The sequence below is a fragment of the Capra hircus genome, chromosome 3 (assembly GCF_001704415.2).
Source record: "Capra hircus breed San Clemente chromosome 3, ASM170441v1, whole genome shotgun sequence".
NCBI lineage: Eukaryota > Metazoa > Chordata > Mammalia > Artiodactyla > Bovidae > Capra > Capra hircus.
The window spans coordinates 99,349,424-99,367,807 of record NC_030810.1 but is presented as its reverse complement, the minus strand read 5'-3'; the positions used below and the strand labels follow the sequence as shown (position 1 = coordinate 99,367,807).

Genomic DNA, 18,384 nt, shown 5'->3' with positions numbered 1-18,384 from the left:
GCAGGCAGTTTCGTTACTGTCTTATTTGACCTCTAATAAATCTAGGTACATTTAGCAAAACAACATACTTAAGCTAGCTTCAATACCAGGTATCAATTCAGTACTGAATATTTTTCCCAGATCATGATGATTTGAAATTCATTTTGGCCAAGTTTCTAAATATTAGGAAGTATTTTATTTGTAAGTGCTTACTTTTGAGTCAGTTAAATAAAGATCATTTACAAATTAACTCAGAAGTATTATAACCAAAAAATGGTCCAGTTCTGGAGAATGCAGCTGAATAAGCTGTATTCAGGAAACAAATTTGAGTTTCCCGTAGCCGGCACACTTACACACAAAAGAAACACAAACACATGCAAAGAACAAAAATGTAATCCCTGCAGGACAAAAACAAAAGGGTGAAGTTCAACAACTTCCTCAACTTTTTCCCCAAGATTCCTCTCATTAATAACAAACAACATGCAAATTGAAAGACAGGAGATCATGACTACAGGTGTCACGGCAATTCACCCGACAAACACAAAACCAGAAATAACGGTAGGAATAAGTTAACTTTACTTAGTTAACTTAATGCTTTCTGCTAGAAGTATTTTTTATTTTCTCAGTGTCAGAATTCTGAAAAAAATACTTCATCAAGCCAGCTTTCTCCAACTGCATATACAAAAAAGGGCCAGTCTTGAAATTGAAAAAGTTTCATCTTGACCAAATTTCCCCCTCCTCCAGAGTCTAAAGAATATAGTGGCCATGCAGTGTAAAAAAAAATCTTTTTTTTTAACCCTGGGGGGGTCACTATAAGATGGAATAGAGCTCTGATTATTATCAAATGCCAGGTGTTATCAAATACCAAACAAACAGATGCAGTGCAAAATGGTCTCTAAGATTCACAGTTCCCTAGCACCACAAAAATGAGACTTCCACCCATTGCAAAGGGAATATCCCAACCAATGTTCCACCACAGGCGAAACCCAGCTCAATAGGGAAGGAAACCTGGTGTCATCACATGCTAGCTCCATTATTCAAAGACATCTCAACTAACCAGTGAAAATCCTGAATCACAAACATACAATATGCAAATAACAAATGTGGTCCCACGCACAGAAGGACAAACCAGAGTGGCCCACCCCAAAATGATACACACGAAAACACAAACAACAAAGAAGCTACAGTCACACAGACAGATAATTAGAGAAAGTGAGTCCAAAATTCCACTTCCACTACCAGAGGTCTCCAGAGTAGCCCAGGTCTCAAAAGAGAACAGACCCAAAACTGCTCACTTTCTGCAAAGGAAGTAGCCCAAATGGAGTGGACAGAATTCCTAGCTTGTGCAAACTTGAGTGACTTACTCCAGGCGACACCAAATGTGGACCATAGCTTTGGATGTTTCTTTGCTCCAAACAGCCTTGTGCCTTGGGGCAGCTGCAGCCTATAAGGGAGAGTCCCTTCCATTTCCCCAGAGAAAGATGAACTCCAGCAGCTGCTGGGTACTTGGGAAGGGGCTGCCCCTGGCCAGGGTCAGACTGCCATGAGCACAGACGTCCTGCCCCAGTCACCATAAATTGTTACTGAAATCTCATATCCATGTGCCCGATGCACAGTGAGGCCCATCAGTACTAAACATGAGTCTGGAACAGAGAAGGGTTTAAAATACCAATTTGCCTTCAGCTTCTCTAATGGCTCAGTGGTAAAGAATCTACCTGCAATGCAGGAGACCAGGGTTCAATCCCTGGTTGGGAAGGTCCCCTGGAGAAGTGCAGGGCAGCCCACTCCAGAATTCTTGCCTGGAGAATCCCATGGACAGAGGAGCCTGGTGGGCTGCAGTCCATGGGGTTGCAGAATTGCACACGACTGGGGATATGCTACACACTTGTTTTACTTGAAGATGTAATGTTGAATCTGTTAGAAGTGAAAGACTTCAAGTTTTTAAAATCATGCCGCCTGTTCAACTAAGAAACAAGGCTGAGTCATGATGAATGAAGATCAACCCCTTCCCTTTACTGAGATGATGCAGGGAGACATGGCTCTTTTGAAATTAGCTGGTATTTCCCAGCATGCTTTTGGCGCAGCTTGAATACTCTGTGACTGCATTTATGCTGTTGTCACAGTATTTCCAGCTCCTTGTTTTTGCTTACTTTAGGATTTCACATCCTCTTTGTGGTTGGGTGTAACGCAAAGTTCTGACCCAGGCATTGGAAGTTGAAGTGTTGGTTGTGACTTCTGGGCTAGAGCCCAGAAGAGTTTAATTCCTGGTTTGAGATGTTCCAGAACTCTTTTTCATTCTGGCACAAACAACTGGCCTTCTCCCTCCCTCTCAGTTGACCCTAGAGTAAATATGAACAACAAAACTTTATTGGTGTAAGGTGCTGGGATTTGGGAGTTGTTTAAACCCCCAAACAACGTGTTACAGATTCGAATACAGCCTAATTCATAGATGAATAGATTAGGTATAGGCTGTGCATGTTTGTTGTCCTAGATGAGATAATTTGCTGTTGTTATCAGGTAGTAAAGAATTCATCTGCCAGTGCAGGAGATGCGAGAGATTTGGGTTTCATCTCCAAGTTTGGGAAGATCCCCTAGGGTGGGAAATGGCAACCCACTCCAGTATTCTTGCCTGGAAAACTCTGTGGACAGAGGAGCCTAGTGGATTACAGTCCATGGGGTCACAGAGTCAGACACAACTGAGTGACTGAGCATGCACAAGGTTATTATCAAATATTTCTTACTTGCACTTTCTTTGCCTTGCTCTCAGAGGACTTTTGCCGCAGAGCCAAGCTTTTTTTTTTTTTTTTTTAATAATAATGCAAGGAAGCAAGGTCTTCAAATAACAATTGTTGTGAAATCTGCCCTACCTCTCTACAGTATACTAGGATTCAGAACATCTCAACATGGGCTAACAGTGGTTTTTGAATATCTGACTTGGCACCTAACTGCCATAAGTATAAGACAGAGAAAGATGAAAATTACCTCTGGTTTGTATAATAGTTCTTTTGTCTCTTTGGTACGCTTAGAGATTTTTTTTTTAATCCCTGGGGTAGTGTATCATGATTTGGGATGGGTGAGAGCTACCCATCTTTCACCCGCTTTTCTTTTGTAAACTAGGAGAAGGATGAGTGGGAAAGAAGAGCTTTAAAAGGATGAACCAGCTTCAGCATTTACAGCAGGCATGTTCTTAGGCTGCACAAATGTAATGAAAGGGTGCGTATAGAAATTGATGATTTCCATCAATTTTCCGTCAAGGGATGAGTCTCTTAAACTATCATTGCCAAGGTACCTGTTAGGACATCTTTATATATCCCTGTGAGTTCGTACAGCCTTCGAGGACACCTATGCTGGTGAGTGAAGCAGTCCATGTGTGTGACAATAGGGAGTGGTGGTTACTGTAGAATGAAATGCTGTACAGTGCTTGTTTTACCATATTGAATAAAATCATATTGAGCCATTTGTTGATTCTGCAAATAAAATTAGTAGGCTTACATTTCTTTCTAATTAATTTATTTTTGGCTGCACTTCGTTGCTTTGCAAGGGCTTTCTCTAATTGTGGTGAGTAGGGGCTACTCTTCCATACGGTGTGAAAGCTTCTCATTGTGGTGGCTTTTCTTGTTGCAGGGCACAGGCTTTCGGTGCACGGGTTTCAATTGTTGCAGCCCATTAGCTCATTAGTTGCGGATCCTGGGCTCTAGAGCATAAGCTCAATAATCGTGGCGCTGGGGTTTAGTTGCTCCGCAGCATGTAGAATCCATGACCAGGGATCGAACCCATGTCCCCTCCATTGGCAGGAGGATTCTTATCCACTGCTCCACCAGGGAAGTCCCCAGGCTTGCATTTTGCCTCTAATATTAACTAGTGAAATTCTAAACCCTGACTTTAAAATGCAAGCCTGTGTAACTCATAAAAGTATAATCAGAAAAAAAAATGAAAATATTCTCTTGCTTACAGCTAGAGGGAGAGACATTTTTGCTTCATAGGACAGCTCAAAAAATTCAATTTGAGAAGGTGTTAAACCAAGAACATTCACAGGAATATCAAGCTTATTCTCCTGTCCAAAATGGAGGTCTTGTGCAATTATTTTTAATATTTTGTTCTCTGTTACAAGAAGTGTGTCCCTAAACATGTTATTTGAATATCTTATGAGACTCCAGAGGCTTTACAAGTGTTGTAGTGACTTACAAACTGCTCAGGTTGGACTTTCTGGAAGCAGAGGCTGAGACAGTGTTTGGGGTAAAGTGAAGTGAAGTTGCTCAGTTGTGTCTGACTCTTTGCAACCCCATGGACTGTAGCCTACCAGGCTTCCTCCTTCCATGGGATTTTCCAGGGAACAGTACTGGAGTGGGGTGCCATTTCCTTCTCCAGGGGATCTTCCCGACCCAGGGATCAAACCTGGGTCTCCCGCATTGTAGACAGATGCTTTACCATCTGAGCCACCAACAAGATGATTATTAGGGATGAACCCTTATGAAAGGAAGAATGAGGACATAAGATTGGGCAGAAGAGGAAATCAGATTGTAGTGTTGGCTTTGATGAACCCTCCAAGGAGCTTTGGAGCAAGTGCTGCTCCTAATAAGTTATTTGAAAAAGGCCAGGTGCAAAGGTGTGTATTATGCCAACATTTGCTTACAAAGGGAGATAGAGGAAAGGATGCCTTCTTTCATTTGCCTAAGAAAGCATGAAAATCTCTGAGATGACAGAAAACAACCAATAGAAATTATCTTTGGAAAGGACATTAGAAGGTGCTATGGACTGAGTGTTCGTGTTTCTTCCCAAATTCATATGTTGAAATCTAATTCCCAACATGATGGATGGTATTAGGAGGTGAGGGGTGTTAGGCCATGGCATTAGGCCATGGGTGGTATTAGGGGTGTTAGGCCAATGGTATTAGGCCAGGGGTGAGGGCTGATTGGGTCATGATGGTGGAGTCCTCATGGGTGGTTATTAGTGCCCTTAGGAAAGAGACCCCAGACAGCTCCCTCACCCCTCTGCATATGAGGACACAGAAAGAAGATAGTCATCTATAGATCAGGATTTGGGCTCTTCAGTTCAGTTCAGTCGCTCAGTCGTGTCCGACTCTTTTCGACCCCATGAACCACAGCATGCCAGGCCTCCCTGTCCATCACCAACTCCCAGAGTCCACGCAAACCCATGTCCATCGAGTTGGTGATGCCATCCAACCATCTCATCCTCTGTCATCCCCTTCTCCTCCTGCCCTCAATCTTTCCCAGCATCAGGGTCTTTTGAAATGAGTCAGCTCTTCACATCAGGTGGCCAAAGTATTGGAGTTTCAGCTTCAACATTAGTCCTTCCAATGAACACCCAGGACTGATCTCCTTTAGGATGGACTGGTTGGATCTCCTTGCTGTCCAGGGGACTCTCAAGAGTCTTCTCCAACACCACAGTTCAAAAGTATCAATTCATCGGTGCTCAGCTTTCTTTATAGTCCAACTTTTACATCCATACATGACTACTTGAAAAACCATAGCCTTGACTAGACGGACCTTTGTTGGCAAAGTAATGTCTCTGCTTTTGAATATGCTATCTAGGTTGGTCATAACTTTTCTTCCAAGGAGTAAGCACCTTTTAATTTCATGGTTGCCGTCACCATCTGCAGTGATTTTGGAGCCCCGAAAAAAAGGTCTGCCTCTGTTTCCCCATCTGCCATGAAGTGATGGGACTGGATGCCATGATCTTAGTTTTCTGAATGTCGAGCTTTAAGCCAAGTTTTTCACTCTCCTCTTTCACCTTCATCAGAGGCTCTTTAGTTCTTCACTTTCTGCCATAAGGGTGGTGGCATCTGCATATCTGAGGTTATTAATATTTCTCCCGGAAATCTTGATTCCAGCTTGTGCTTCCTCCAGCCCAGTGTTTCTCATGATGTACTCTGCCTATAAGTTAAATAAGCAGGGTGACACTATATAGCCTTGACGTATTCCTTTTCCTATTTGGAACCAGTCTGTTGTTCCATGTCCAGTTCTAACTGTTGCTTCCTGACCTGCGTACAGGTTTCTCAAGAGGCAGGTCAGGTGGTCTGGTATTTTCATATCTTTCAGAATTTTCCACAGTTTATTGTGATCCACACAGTGAAAGGCTTTGGCATAGTCAATAAAGCAGAAATAGATGTTGTTCTGGAACTCTCTTGCTTTTTCAGTGATCCAGCAGATGTTGGCAATTTGATCTCTGGTTCGTTTGCCTTTTCTAAAATCAGTTTGAACATCTGAAAGTTCACAGTTCACATACTGCTGAAGCCTGGCTTGGAGAATTTTAAGCATTACTTTACTAGCGTGTGAGATGAGTGGAATTGTGCAGTAGTTTGAGCATTCTTTGGCATTGCCTTTCTTTGGAATTGGAATGAAAACTGACCTTTTCCAGTCCTGTGGCCACTGCTGAATTTTCCACATTTGCTGGCATATTGAGTGCAGCACTTTCACAGCATCATCTTTCAGGATTTGAAATAGCCCAACTGGAATTCCATCACCTCCACTAGCTTTGTTCGTAGTGATGGTTCCTAAGGCCTACTTGACTTCACATTCCAGGATGTCTGGCTCTAGGTGAGTGATCACACCATAGTGATTATCTGGGTCGTGAAGATCTTTTTTGTACAGATCTGTGTATTCTTGCCACCTCTTCTTAATATCTTCTGCTTCTGTTCAGTTCAGTTCAGTCACTTAGTCATGTCCAACTCTGCGACCACATGAATCGCAGCATGCCAGGCCTCCCTGTCCATCACCAACTCCCTGAGTTCACTCAAACTTACGTCCATGGAGTCGGTGATGCCATCCAGCCGTCTTATCCTCTGTCGTCCCCTTTTCCTCCTGCCCCCATCCCTCCCAGCATCAGAGTCTTTTCCAGTGAGTCAACTCTTTGCATGAGGTGGCCAAAGTACTGGAGTTTCAGCTTTGGCATCATTCCTTCCAAAGAACACCCAGGGCTGATCTCCTTCAGAATGGACTGGTTGGATCTCCTTGCAGTCCAAGGGACTCTCAAGAGTCTTCTTCAACACCAGTTTCTGTTAGGTCCCTACCATTTCTGTCCTTTATTGAGCCCATCCTGGCATGAAATGTTCCTTTGGTATCTCTAATTTTCTTGAAGAAATCTCTAGTCTTTCCCATTCTATTGTTTTCCTCTACTTCTTTGCATTGATCACTGAGGAAGGCTTTCTTATCTCTCCTTGCTATTCTTTGGAACTCTGCATTCAAATGGGTATGTCTTTTCTCCTGTGCTTTTTGCTTTTTGTTTTTTCACAGCTATTTGTAAGGCCTCCTCAGACAGCCATTTTGCTTTTTTGCATTTCTTTTTCTTGGGGATGGTCTTGATTCTTGTCTCCTTGTTTAGTGTTATGAACCTCCATCCATAGTTCATCACGCAGTCTGTCTATCAGGTCTAGTCCCTTTAATCTATTTCTCACTTCCACTGTATAATTGTAAGGGATTTGATTTATGTCATACTGAGTGGTCTATTGGTTTTCTCCACTTTCTTCAATTTCAGTCTAAATTTAGCAATAAGGAATTCATGATCCAAGCCACAGTCAGCTCCCGGTCTTGTTTTTGCTGACTGTGTAGAGCTTCTCCATCTTTGGCTGCAAAGAATATAATCAATCTGATTTCAGTGTCGACCATCCATCTGTAAGCACCTTGATCTTGGATTTCCTAGCCTCCTGATCTATGAAAAATAAATTCTGCTGTCTACACGCGACCCAGCCTATGGTATTCTTTTATAATAGCACAAACAGACTAAGACAAAGGGCTTGGAGTCTGAGATGGAAAGAGATTTTTGTACATTTTGGATTTGAGTATATATTCAAAAACAAAAAAAATTATTACAAATAGATAATGTGATACTAAATATTCAATAAATAGTCTTAGCTATTCTGAAAAAAGCATTGGGTTAAAAACCTGTAAAACTTTGATTTGTCCTGATGATATTAAGTTCTGAAAGATTTAAGTAAAATTACTAGAATTTTTCTTCTTATAGGTGGTAAAAGACCACTTAGGTTTGTTTACCAAGATACATCTGATTATAAATCTTGAATATGTATCCATGCATTAAGTTATTATTAGTTGACAAGATGGTGGCCAAATGAATTTGTTGCACATGATCTGGAGCCTAAACTTAGTTTTCAATGCACTTTCTGAAGGGAATTGATAAAACATACTTCCTATATCCTCCAGTAAGTAAAAGCTAATGACAGCTTTTACAAAAGCACTCCTGGGTGTTCCTGCATGCTAATTCCCACAGCAAAGGAGCCTTTAAGAATCAGAGGCATTTTGGAGAACTGCCTGTGGGAAACATCTCGCGTGTACAGAGGGGCATGAGGCTGGCATGGTGGCGCACAAACCACAGGAAGCAGAATGGCTCCTTTCCAGTGATCAGGCATGCTCCAGAGACTGGAGTCAGCAACCATCTCGTGACTTTTTTCAGCTGTGCCTCTCCCTGCAAACTGAAAACTGGTGTGAAGATTCAAGTTGATGAGTGCATTTCTCTTTATGTCTGAAACAGATTGGATTTAGTGATTCAAAATATGAGACCATGAGGTCAAGTTTCCCTGTGGGTGCCTGTTGATTTGTCTCTAGAGCAGACCTAGAGAATCTTTCACTTTCCTTCCCATGGTTGCCTGGTCCCCCCATACACAGGCTTTAAGCAAGGGTGGAGGATGGTGAACAAAGAAGGGATCTGGGTCCTTTGGGCCTCTCTCTCCAGTAGGAGCCAGTGATTTCTGTGTGTTTCCACACTGGATGGAATAAAAATAAAGAGGAGTGAGCCCTTAGAGAGACAGGGCAAGTGCTAGGGAGACAGCACTCAACCCCTGTAGAGAAACTATAGGGCTGTACACCCACCTGGAGAAAGAGGGAGGTGGCATCAGACCTCGACCAGACCCAGCACCAAGGCTTGCGGACCAGGCAGGTGTGCCTCCATTTGGGGATCCCAAGAGCCTGTTTCCAGCTATACACTAGAAATGAGGGTACATGGAGGTACAGATTGTTCAATCAAGAAACTAACTGAATCAGATCCATTTTTAAAGTATTCTAAAGTATATGTGAGAAAATACTGTGGCAAAAATACAAGCATGGGAAACTCTGGATAGGAAGCACAAAAGAAAAGCATGGGGAAAAAGGAAGTACTTCCGGATATGTTAACCATGATTGGCTTCATTACAGTTTCCGCCAGGTCTGTATCCATGTCTGCCTCCAATTTTCCGTCCCCAGGGAGCCCTATTCCTGAAATTCCATCCACCTAGTGAGGGTAGAATGTAACTGTCTCCTCTTGAGTGTGACTGTCACTTCCTGCTTCAATTCCCGATTCCTCAGGCTAGAGTCTTCTACAGACAGTCTCTCCAGAGAGGGTCTTTGGGCCTCTTTCCTATGGAACTCTACAATTCTAATTCCCTGCAATTCTAATTTCTGTTTCCACAGGCCATAAGACCAAATATGGGTAATCAATAAGGCTCCTATGATGATCTATGACCATTTCTTTTAATACAACTGTTGGAGTTAAAGTATTTCTGTTGAGATGACAATTACTGTACTTTTTTTCTTAACATGAAGGGGAGAAGGACATTCTCATTGTCCACAGACTAAGGAAGCGGGGGGGCTATGGTGCTCTTCCATCTGCTTCCAATCGCCAGTCTCTGATCACAGAAAGGTTATGAGAAAACCTCAAAGGAAAGGGCAAAAGTGATATACCCATTTTTCATCATGAGTTACTTCCTTGTATCTCGTTGAGGTGTATGCAATACAGAAAAGTCATCAAGGGACCACCCAGACACCAAGAAGTATGAACTCTCTCATTCTCAGTCACCCAGATTCATTTGTAGGATATAGTTCTTCCTTTTTTTGTTTATACTGTTTCCTCTTGTCTCCCTCATATCCTTCCCCTCTCTTTCTTTATCTTAATCTCTTACATATATACATACTTACTTTTCCACCCTGTCTCTGTAAACAAATTCTTGCTCATAAATAATAATTTGATAACAATAATTTATTATTTTAATAGGATAATCAGGTTAGACTTGACTTCCAACTTAAAAAAAACTTTTTCTTTAGAGTAAGTCTCACTTCAAATCATCCTGTTGCCAAGTTTTCCACTTTATTTCCACTGAAGTCAGCCTCATTTATTTGCTCTATTGAAGAGTTAGGTGCCATGGGAGTCGCAGTTCTCATGTGTGTCAGCGTTTGGGTGTTTGTGCCCCGTGCTTACACAGAGAAGAGGGGAAGGGGCCTCTGGACCTGCGGGCACCCACGGCATGACTGCCGCAGTCCACCCTCTCAAGGCTTCTCCTCGTGTGTCCTTTCTTGCAGTTGTTCTTGTTTCTGACGTTTCCACTTTGTTTTAATTGTCTATGTTTTTGAAGGTAGGAGGTACCTTCTTCCCATGACCAGAGTCCAGAGAGTCCAAATAGATCTCTAAATTCCACATTTTCTTTCTTTGTAGTTCCTTATGTATTACAATACATAAAGCACTGTCCACCAAAAACATTATCCCCACTGCCGGATAGAAAAGAAAATGAAACCAGACAGGAGTTGTTGACTGGAGGCCTGTAACAGAAAACAACAGAGGAGAAATGCTATTAAGAAACCAGAGGGATCTGGCTGAGTTATGTTTGGAAGAGAAGGTTGGCTGAGACTTGCTATGTCTGTGCCTGAGGGAGACGCTGGGGCCTTGGGGGGCAGGAAGGAGCTGGTGGTGGCTCGAGCTGGGCTCTGTGGTTTTGGACAGGGGCCATGCTCCTTGTAAGAGCCTAGCTGCCAGGGCCTTGCCAGTGCACTTACTTCCTAGTTTCAGCAACAACTGCTATCTGTGCCATTTAAAAATTAGGATTTAATTTGACGATAAACATTTTCCCCTAAAGAGTCTTTGTTCTGGAGCTCATATTCCCTCTACCTCAACCATACGTAGACAGTTGGGCAGGCAGGTATTCATGTGCAATCCACAAAACCCCCGTCTCACCAATCTACCATGTGAGCTCTCTGAAGTAAAAAACTGTACCCCAGTGTCTTTATATCCCCATACTATAAAATAGATGGGAAGAATTAAATATATTTTTTATTAGATTATTGGTGAAAGAGGGAGGGAAGAAAGGAGGGAGAGAGAGAAGGCAGGAGAGAGAAGGCAGGAGAGAATACAGAGAAAGGAAAAGAAGGGAGGAAATAAATGGAGGAAGGAAAGAGAAGAAAGAGAAGGGAAAGGAAATTTAAGGAAGTTTATGAGGAGAACAGTGAAGTTTTGAATCAAGAGTGCAAAACCTGTTCATGGTTTTTTCCTGGGTGGGCTGTGAAACAAGTGTCCTGAGATCTCAGTCCCAGAGGAGGGAAGGGTATGTCTCCTTGTGTATCAGTCAGTTCCCCTCGTTCCCGCTCACCAAGCACTGGAAGCTCCAGCTCGGGGCTGCGCTTGATAAGATTTCCATCTTCTGTGGCAGCTTCACACCAGTATAGCCCAGGGTCTTCTGTTTTAGCAATGAATGTCTGGTATTCAGAGGATGTGGTCCTGCTCATTAGGGTCTTGTTTCCCACATAGAAGGAGAAGTAAAGCTGCAGACCAGGCTTCTCTGAGGGCAACTTTGTTTCACAGCTCAGGTTGACCAGATTCCCCTCTTGGTGAGGGGATGAGAAGGATGTTCTCAGCACTGGGGCTGGAAATAGCTCTGAAGAAAAAGTTGATAGGGATAGGGTGGCCTGCATCAGTGTCGAGGTTCTTTTGTTTGTTTTTTAACAGAAGATATACTCCCACCCCTTTTGGGAAACCTGCCCCTAGAGAATACATCTATAAGACAGAGTTTCCCCACTTCCAGCAGAGAGGTATTCTTAGGATTTCCTCATAGACATACTTGCAGTTACCAGCTTGACCATATTTTTCTGAGGAGAATACCTCTACGTAGTTCATGCTTCACTGAATAGCCGTGTCATTTATTATAGGACCCTCTGGTAATGTTTAACCGGGAGTGGACATTGACACCCCAGCCCCCAGCCCGTTCAGTGACTAATTACTTGTGTTTCTGACTCAAAAGATAATCTGGAGGGGAATTCCCTGGAGATCCAGTGGTTCAGACTCAGTGCTTCCACTGCAGTGGGGGCAGGGTTTGATCCCGGTCAGGGAAGTAAGATCTCTCAAGTTGTGTGATGCAGTCAAAAAGACAGAAAGAGATAATCTGGGACAATAATTTTTTTCCCATAGGAATGAACTATTTTTCAGACACACAGAAGTTGCTAGTGGTTATGACTACTAAGAAAAAGGCCATGAAAGAGTTATATCAAGAGCCACATGCAAACTAAGACAGAGGGAACCACTTAATTAGCAGATGTTCAAAGGGAAGTGGAACCAGAGAGGCCACGTGGTCCCTGGGAGGTAGATGGAAAGTATAACCACATCCTAATGTCTTCCTCACTATGGAATTTTTATGAAGTTTCATTGAATTATTTCCTAATAATCTTCCTACCTACCTTGAGTGCGTCTCTATTCCTTGCAACTAAAATAAAATGGGTGAAGTGGATTCTCACTATGGCATGGCCTTGATGTTAGCTCCTGGAATTAGTGATGGGGCACTGTGGTATACTGGAAAGAGCAATGGACAGAGGGACCCAGAAGACCTCAGTTCTGCTCCCAACCCAGCCACTGACCATTGTGTGGCCTTCATAAGGCAGTTACCTCTCTGGAGTTCAGTTTCTTCACTTGCAAATTGAAGTGACAATTTATGATGGTTCTTCTGGTTCTTCTAACTAATAGCTCTATGACTGTTTAGATATAGTACCTTTTATAGTGATAGATACTCCTGCTGATGTGTAGCGACGCCTTCTCTCACCCGAGCAGTGATAGATGCCGTTGTGACTCAAGTTGGTTTTCAGAATGGTGAATTCAGAATCCCGATTAGAAAACCAAAAGGACTTGCCATCTTTGTAGAAAAGCATTCTGTACACCTCCATATTCTTCCATGCATGACACCTCAAGACCAGAGGGTCCCCTTCTAAGAAGACTCTGCTAGAGACCTGGAGTAGTAGCCAATCTGGAAAATACGGGCACAAAATGTGTATATATGGTGGCAGAGGTACAAAAAGCCAAAGCTGGGCCCTGTGGGTTTATCTTTTTTCACTTTGTAACCTTCCAACTTTAGAACTCTGTTGAATTTAAGGTCTGTCTTCTATTCCTCAAATATCTTTAGCTTTGCTAGGAAGAAAAGTAATCTTTACCAGCAGTCCCTTCTTACTTTTTCTTTCCAGGTCTCAGAAGTTGGTTGGGACAAATCAGCTTACTCTGTGTGGTAGGCAGCATTTTAAAATTGCCCCCAATGAGTCACACTCCTGCATGTGGCTGGAACCTATGACTTATTTCCAGTCAACAGAATAGGGCAAAGGTTCTGAAATGCCACTCCTATGATGATGTTACATTATATGAGGTTGTCTTAGCTGACTGGGCTGTAGGAAACTCCTGCCAACCTTGAAGAAGTGAGCTGACATGTTGTGAGAGGGCCTGTGTGAGGGCCACAGAGAAGGGGGTCTTCAGGAAATGAGACTGGCCTCCAGCTGACAGCCAGTAAAATGGCGGGAACCTCATTCTACAACCGCAAGAAACTGAATCCTGCCAATGATCATGGGAGTTCGGAAGAGCTGCCGGGAGGAACATAGCCCAGTCAGCACCCTGACTGCAGCCTCAGCAGAGCACCAACCAAGCTGTGCCAAGACTCCTGACCCATGGAAAGATAATAAATGTATGTTGTTTTAGGCTGCTAAAGTTATGGCAATTTGTTACACAGCAATAAAAAACTAATACATTCTAACTCCTGACTAATTGGTTAATGGTATCACACATACTAAGACAAACACATAGAATAACAAGTATATGTACGTGTGTGTATGTATGTGTATGTGTATATATATATATGCTTCTAAATTGATAGGAATACTCAACATATGTGCAGATCAGTGACATAGCTGGTCAAAAAAAACTCCAAATCAACTGGGCCCTCCCTTTTGATGTTCATTTCCATACATACCCCAAAAGGCCTACTTTATTTTATCTCCCTTGGGGCAGTTGGCTTGGCTAAATGAGGATGAGGTTCTTAAAGGATGAAAGAGGAAAAGAGTTAATAGTGCATTTCCTCCCTCCAGAACATATCTAAGAATGAAAGGCAGGTATTCCATGCTATATGGTGTATGGTTTTTACAGTCCAGGATGCTGCCATAGAGTTTCTAAACAGAATGAACATTCTTTCTTCCCGTATTTTTATTCCCAGCCAAAAGGTGCTCAAAGACTGCACTGCCCAAACACAAAGACACCTTTGCTTTCTGCATCCACACACACAGTGGGAAATTTTAGCATGCTTCCATCAGAAACTGTCAAAACTACTAATAAAGATACAAATATTTGAATGATACAATTAATAGACTTGATTTCAGGATTTATAGAATGATGTACCTTAAAAAAAGAAAATTCACATCCTGTGCAAAGACACATGCAACAGTGATTAAAGAATGAGCACATAGTAGGCCACAAAGCAATTTTCAACACACATCAAGGAACTGATACCAGATTTAACACAAATTTTTACCAAAATGCTACCTAATATATCCAGAATATACAAAGAATCACATGAATCAGACACAACTTAGCAACTAAAACAACAGTAAAAGACATGTATAAAAATGTTGGACTGAGCAACTGAGCACATACACAGTATTAGAAGTCAGTGTTGAGGGTAGTGACAAGTGATTCTAGAAATGTTCTAGCTATAATCAATAGGGTCACAAAGAGTTGGACATGACTGAAGCGACTTAGCTTGCAAGCACACATGATATACTTCAATAAAAGTTTTACATTAAAATATAATGTATATAATATATGTAAAGTCACTCAGTTGTGTCTGACTCTTTGTGACCCCATGGACTCTACAGTCCATGGAATTCTCCAGGCCAGAGTACTGGAGTGGGTAGCCTTTCCCTTCTACAGGGGATCTTCCCAACCCAGGGATGGAACCCAGGTCTCCTGCATTGCGGGCAGATTCTTTACCAACTGAGCTATCAGGGAAGCCCAAAATATAATGTAAAAGATATATAGTATACTGTAACAAATAATGTAAAAGATACTTTTCTCAATAAGTCATCAGTGCTTGAAGTTCAAGAGTCTGTGCAGAAGCAAAGAAAATGGCCCCTTCCCAGCCCTAGCTCATCTTTTGTTATTTGAACTAAGAAATGTTGCTGCTTCTGCTTGAATTATACAAAATCTCATGTTAAAACAGTTCTGTCAGCTTCCCTTACCTCTCTCACATAGGAACTGAGTCTTGGAGTCTTAAGAGACACATAAGGAACACCTAGCATTTGCTCTGACATTCTCAACATTTCCTTGGCTAAAGCACATTTCCTCCAAAAGCACCCTTGTCTACATAAATCTAATTCTGCCTCCAGTATGAGTTAACTTTTGATTAATAATTACAAAGAAGTTTTAACATTGCTTTTGAATAACTGAATCACCCAATTGAATAATTTGTCCTGAATAATGAAACATTTTGCCCTAAAAAATACTACAGTCTCCATTTCTTGATAAGTAGGAACCTCTTACAGATTTAAGTGGATGGAGATTGTTTTCTCTGCTTCTATTCACCAAAGTTTTTAATTCTCAAAGTCTCACAGTAATTTCATGTCCAGAATATTATATTACCAATATACTGTAAAGTGTGCCCCAGACTATGTGTATAAAGATGTTTACTGCAGGCACTGATTGTAAAAGCAAAAGAATGGAAACACAGTAGAAGTTCACTAATATAATGGTTAAGTTAATTATAAAAGTTAGAAGTAGATTTCTATTGATATAAACAGACAGCCAAAGTATTTTAAGTGATAAAAGTAAGGTGGAAGATAGTATATGGAGTATTCTAATCAATCACCTTTAAAAACAAATGTGTATATACTAACAGTTTCATTTTTGTGGAAGGTAACTGCAAGACTTGGGAGTTTATGTATATTAACAGTTTCGTTTTTGTGGAAGATAACTGCAGGACTTGGGGTTTGGGTGGGAAGGAAATGTGATTGTTCATTTCCTTGAGTACTATTTACTATGTGTGCAGGCATAACTTTTTTCAACAGAACAAGATAATTTTGAAAAATAAAGTCTCAGTAGGGTATCTAGATTAAAACTTGGACCCTAAGAGCTGCCCTAGTTGAGGTATTGTTGGGGCACAATTTAAGAACCCTAATGTTATGTTTTGAGTATCTTGACTTTTACCTGGTAGACACATAGAGCTGAGATGCATACTCAGATAAATTGGTACACACACACACACGCCATCCAGGAAGGAGAAAACACCAATGAAGATCTTGTGATTTCTAGCCCTCCTGTACCATGCCATACTTACCACTGTGGACTTCTAGCTGTACTGGGTCACTTGGCATTGAGAGGCCTGTCTGGCACTTGTATTCACCACTGTCATCGAATGTAGCACCATTAACACTGTATCTGGGGGCCAGGGTCTTGATGGCTGTGCCATTGAGAAACCACTGTGTAGCGGTGTCCCCAGGCAGGTGGGGCCCCTCACACAATAAGGTTACATTTTCTTCTTGGAATACACTGACCCATGGAGGCTTCAAGGTGATCACTGCCTTTGTGGGGTCTGCTTGGGGATTAAAAGAAAAGAAGATCAAGTGGAATAAAAGGGAAATCTGAGCAACTGGCAAGATGTGGCTAGCACAATGAAAAAAAAATCCAGTATCAATACTCAGATTGAAAAATAGGCAAGTAGAAAACTATAAAAGCTAACCATTAAGAGTACCCAGATTCTGCAGCAGAGAGTTCTATTCATGTTATTAAAGCTGCATCTCGCTATTGGAGATTTGGGGTTCCTGAGAAATAATTGACGAATTTAGGTCTCGTTGGTAAGCACGAAGCATAGTTTTAAACTAGGGCAAACTGACTGGAGCTGATTCTCCTATCTTCTGTACTGTTCTGTCTCTGAAGGCTAACCTCAGACTTTAATTAGCATCTATGTTGGAAATCTAGGTTCAAACTCTATACTTTGAAACCTTCAGTACCTGTTTGGTTCTCTCTGAGAAGAACAAATAAATAGTTTTTGTCTTAAGGGGAATGGTGTGGGGGTTATTGGAAAGCAAGCAGAGCTACATCTATGCTTTTGCAAGTTTGGTCCTTTCTTGTTATTATATAAACATTTTTTAGACATTTAATCAAGAGATCAGGGTGCGTTTGGAAAATTTTACAGAGAAACCTTAAAAACCAGGATTTGGTCACAATCATACTCTGAATATAGGGACTTTTACATCATTTACTAGTCTTTCTCCTTTCTGTCCTCTCCCTCTACTCTCTTCTTTAGAATAAGGGGACCCATTCTGTGACAGAAAAGGAAGTTGAGTTACTCACCCACTTGCTCAGCAACTGGAGCTGTAAGAGACAAAGAACAGAGACATCAGTTGGTCAGTGGGAGATGACAAGGAAGGGAGAACTGAGGAGACAGGATTAACGCAGACTCTGAGGGACCAATTTAGGTCTCTTGAGTTTCTCTTTACCCACTTTTCCCACATGGGGTACTGGTGATAATGAACAGCCTACAGATGGTTATTGGTGGGGCTTTATTTTGAGACTCTGCTTCCAGGCTTATTGTTACCTCAGAGTTTCCCTCCCCAGTTTTTTGATACAATAGACACGAGTAAACCATGGAAGCCCAGAAACAGTTGTCTCCATACTCATGAGTTCTAGCCTAGGATACCAAAGGAAGACAAAAAGTCCTGAGTTCCCACAGCCAGAGCCTTCTAGATACCCCCGTCTAAACCCAACTTACCCCCAAGGATCAGAGCTATCATGAGCCACATCTCCAATCTGACAGGAACAGTGAAATCTGTAACGCACAAGACATTGAAGAGTTTCTGTTTGGGGTTCTGGAGTCAAGATTAGAAAAGAGGAAGGAAACTGCTTTTCATCACGCTCCTTTTCTGGGAAACGCATCCTTAATTCTTGAAGCATGATCTCATTTTCATACTTCTAGGCTCATCTTCCCATTTGACACTCTGGATTTTGGGTTTATGGAATTTACAGAAGCCAAGGGAAGGGGTAAAGTTTTGACATTCTCTTCTGATTATATTCTCCCTCCACCAATTCTGTTTCTTGGGGCTAGACTATGGCAAATCTCCATTTTTAAAAAATGGTTCAAAGACTGGCTAATGCCTTCAAAACCTGATCATTTGAATCCAGATTATCTATATCATTGTCAATGAGGCATGTGAAGAGTTACTCATCTGTGCAAACCAGCCTCTGTACCTCTGGAAAAAACATGCAGGATTAATATCCTATTTTGGTTTTTAAAAAAGCCATCCCCTAAAAGACAATATGAATTTGGGATATTTATCTTGGCTGAATCCAAGGAAGTTCAATGTTTAATGTGAGTACAATAGAGAAGAAAAATAA

The 18,384-nt window shown here is 41.7% G+C and overlaps 1 protein-coding gene across 1 annotated transcript; it reads right to left on the bottom strand.

The window, feature by feature from the left end:
• LOC102173987 (high affinity immunoglobulin gamma Fc receptor I) lies at positions 10,050-17,857 on the bottom strand. Its single transcript, XM_018046019.1, is given in 7 exon segments — positions 10,050-10,317; positions 10,319-10,520; positions 11,345-11,629; positions 12,734-12,985; positions 16,328-16,582; positions 17,344-17,364; positions 17,762-17,857. Coding segments are annotated over 7 exon segments (1,113 nt in total). The 5' UTR covers positions 17,793-17,857; the 3' UTR covers positions 10,050-10,250.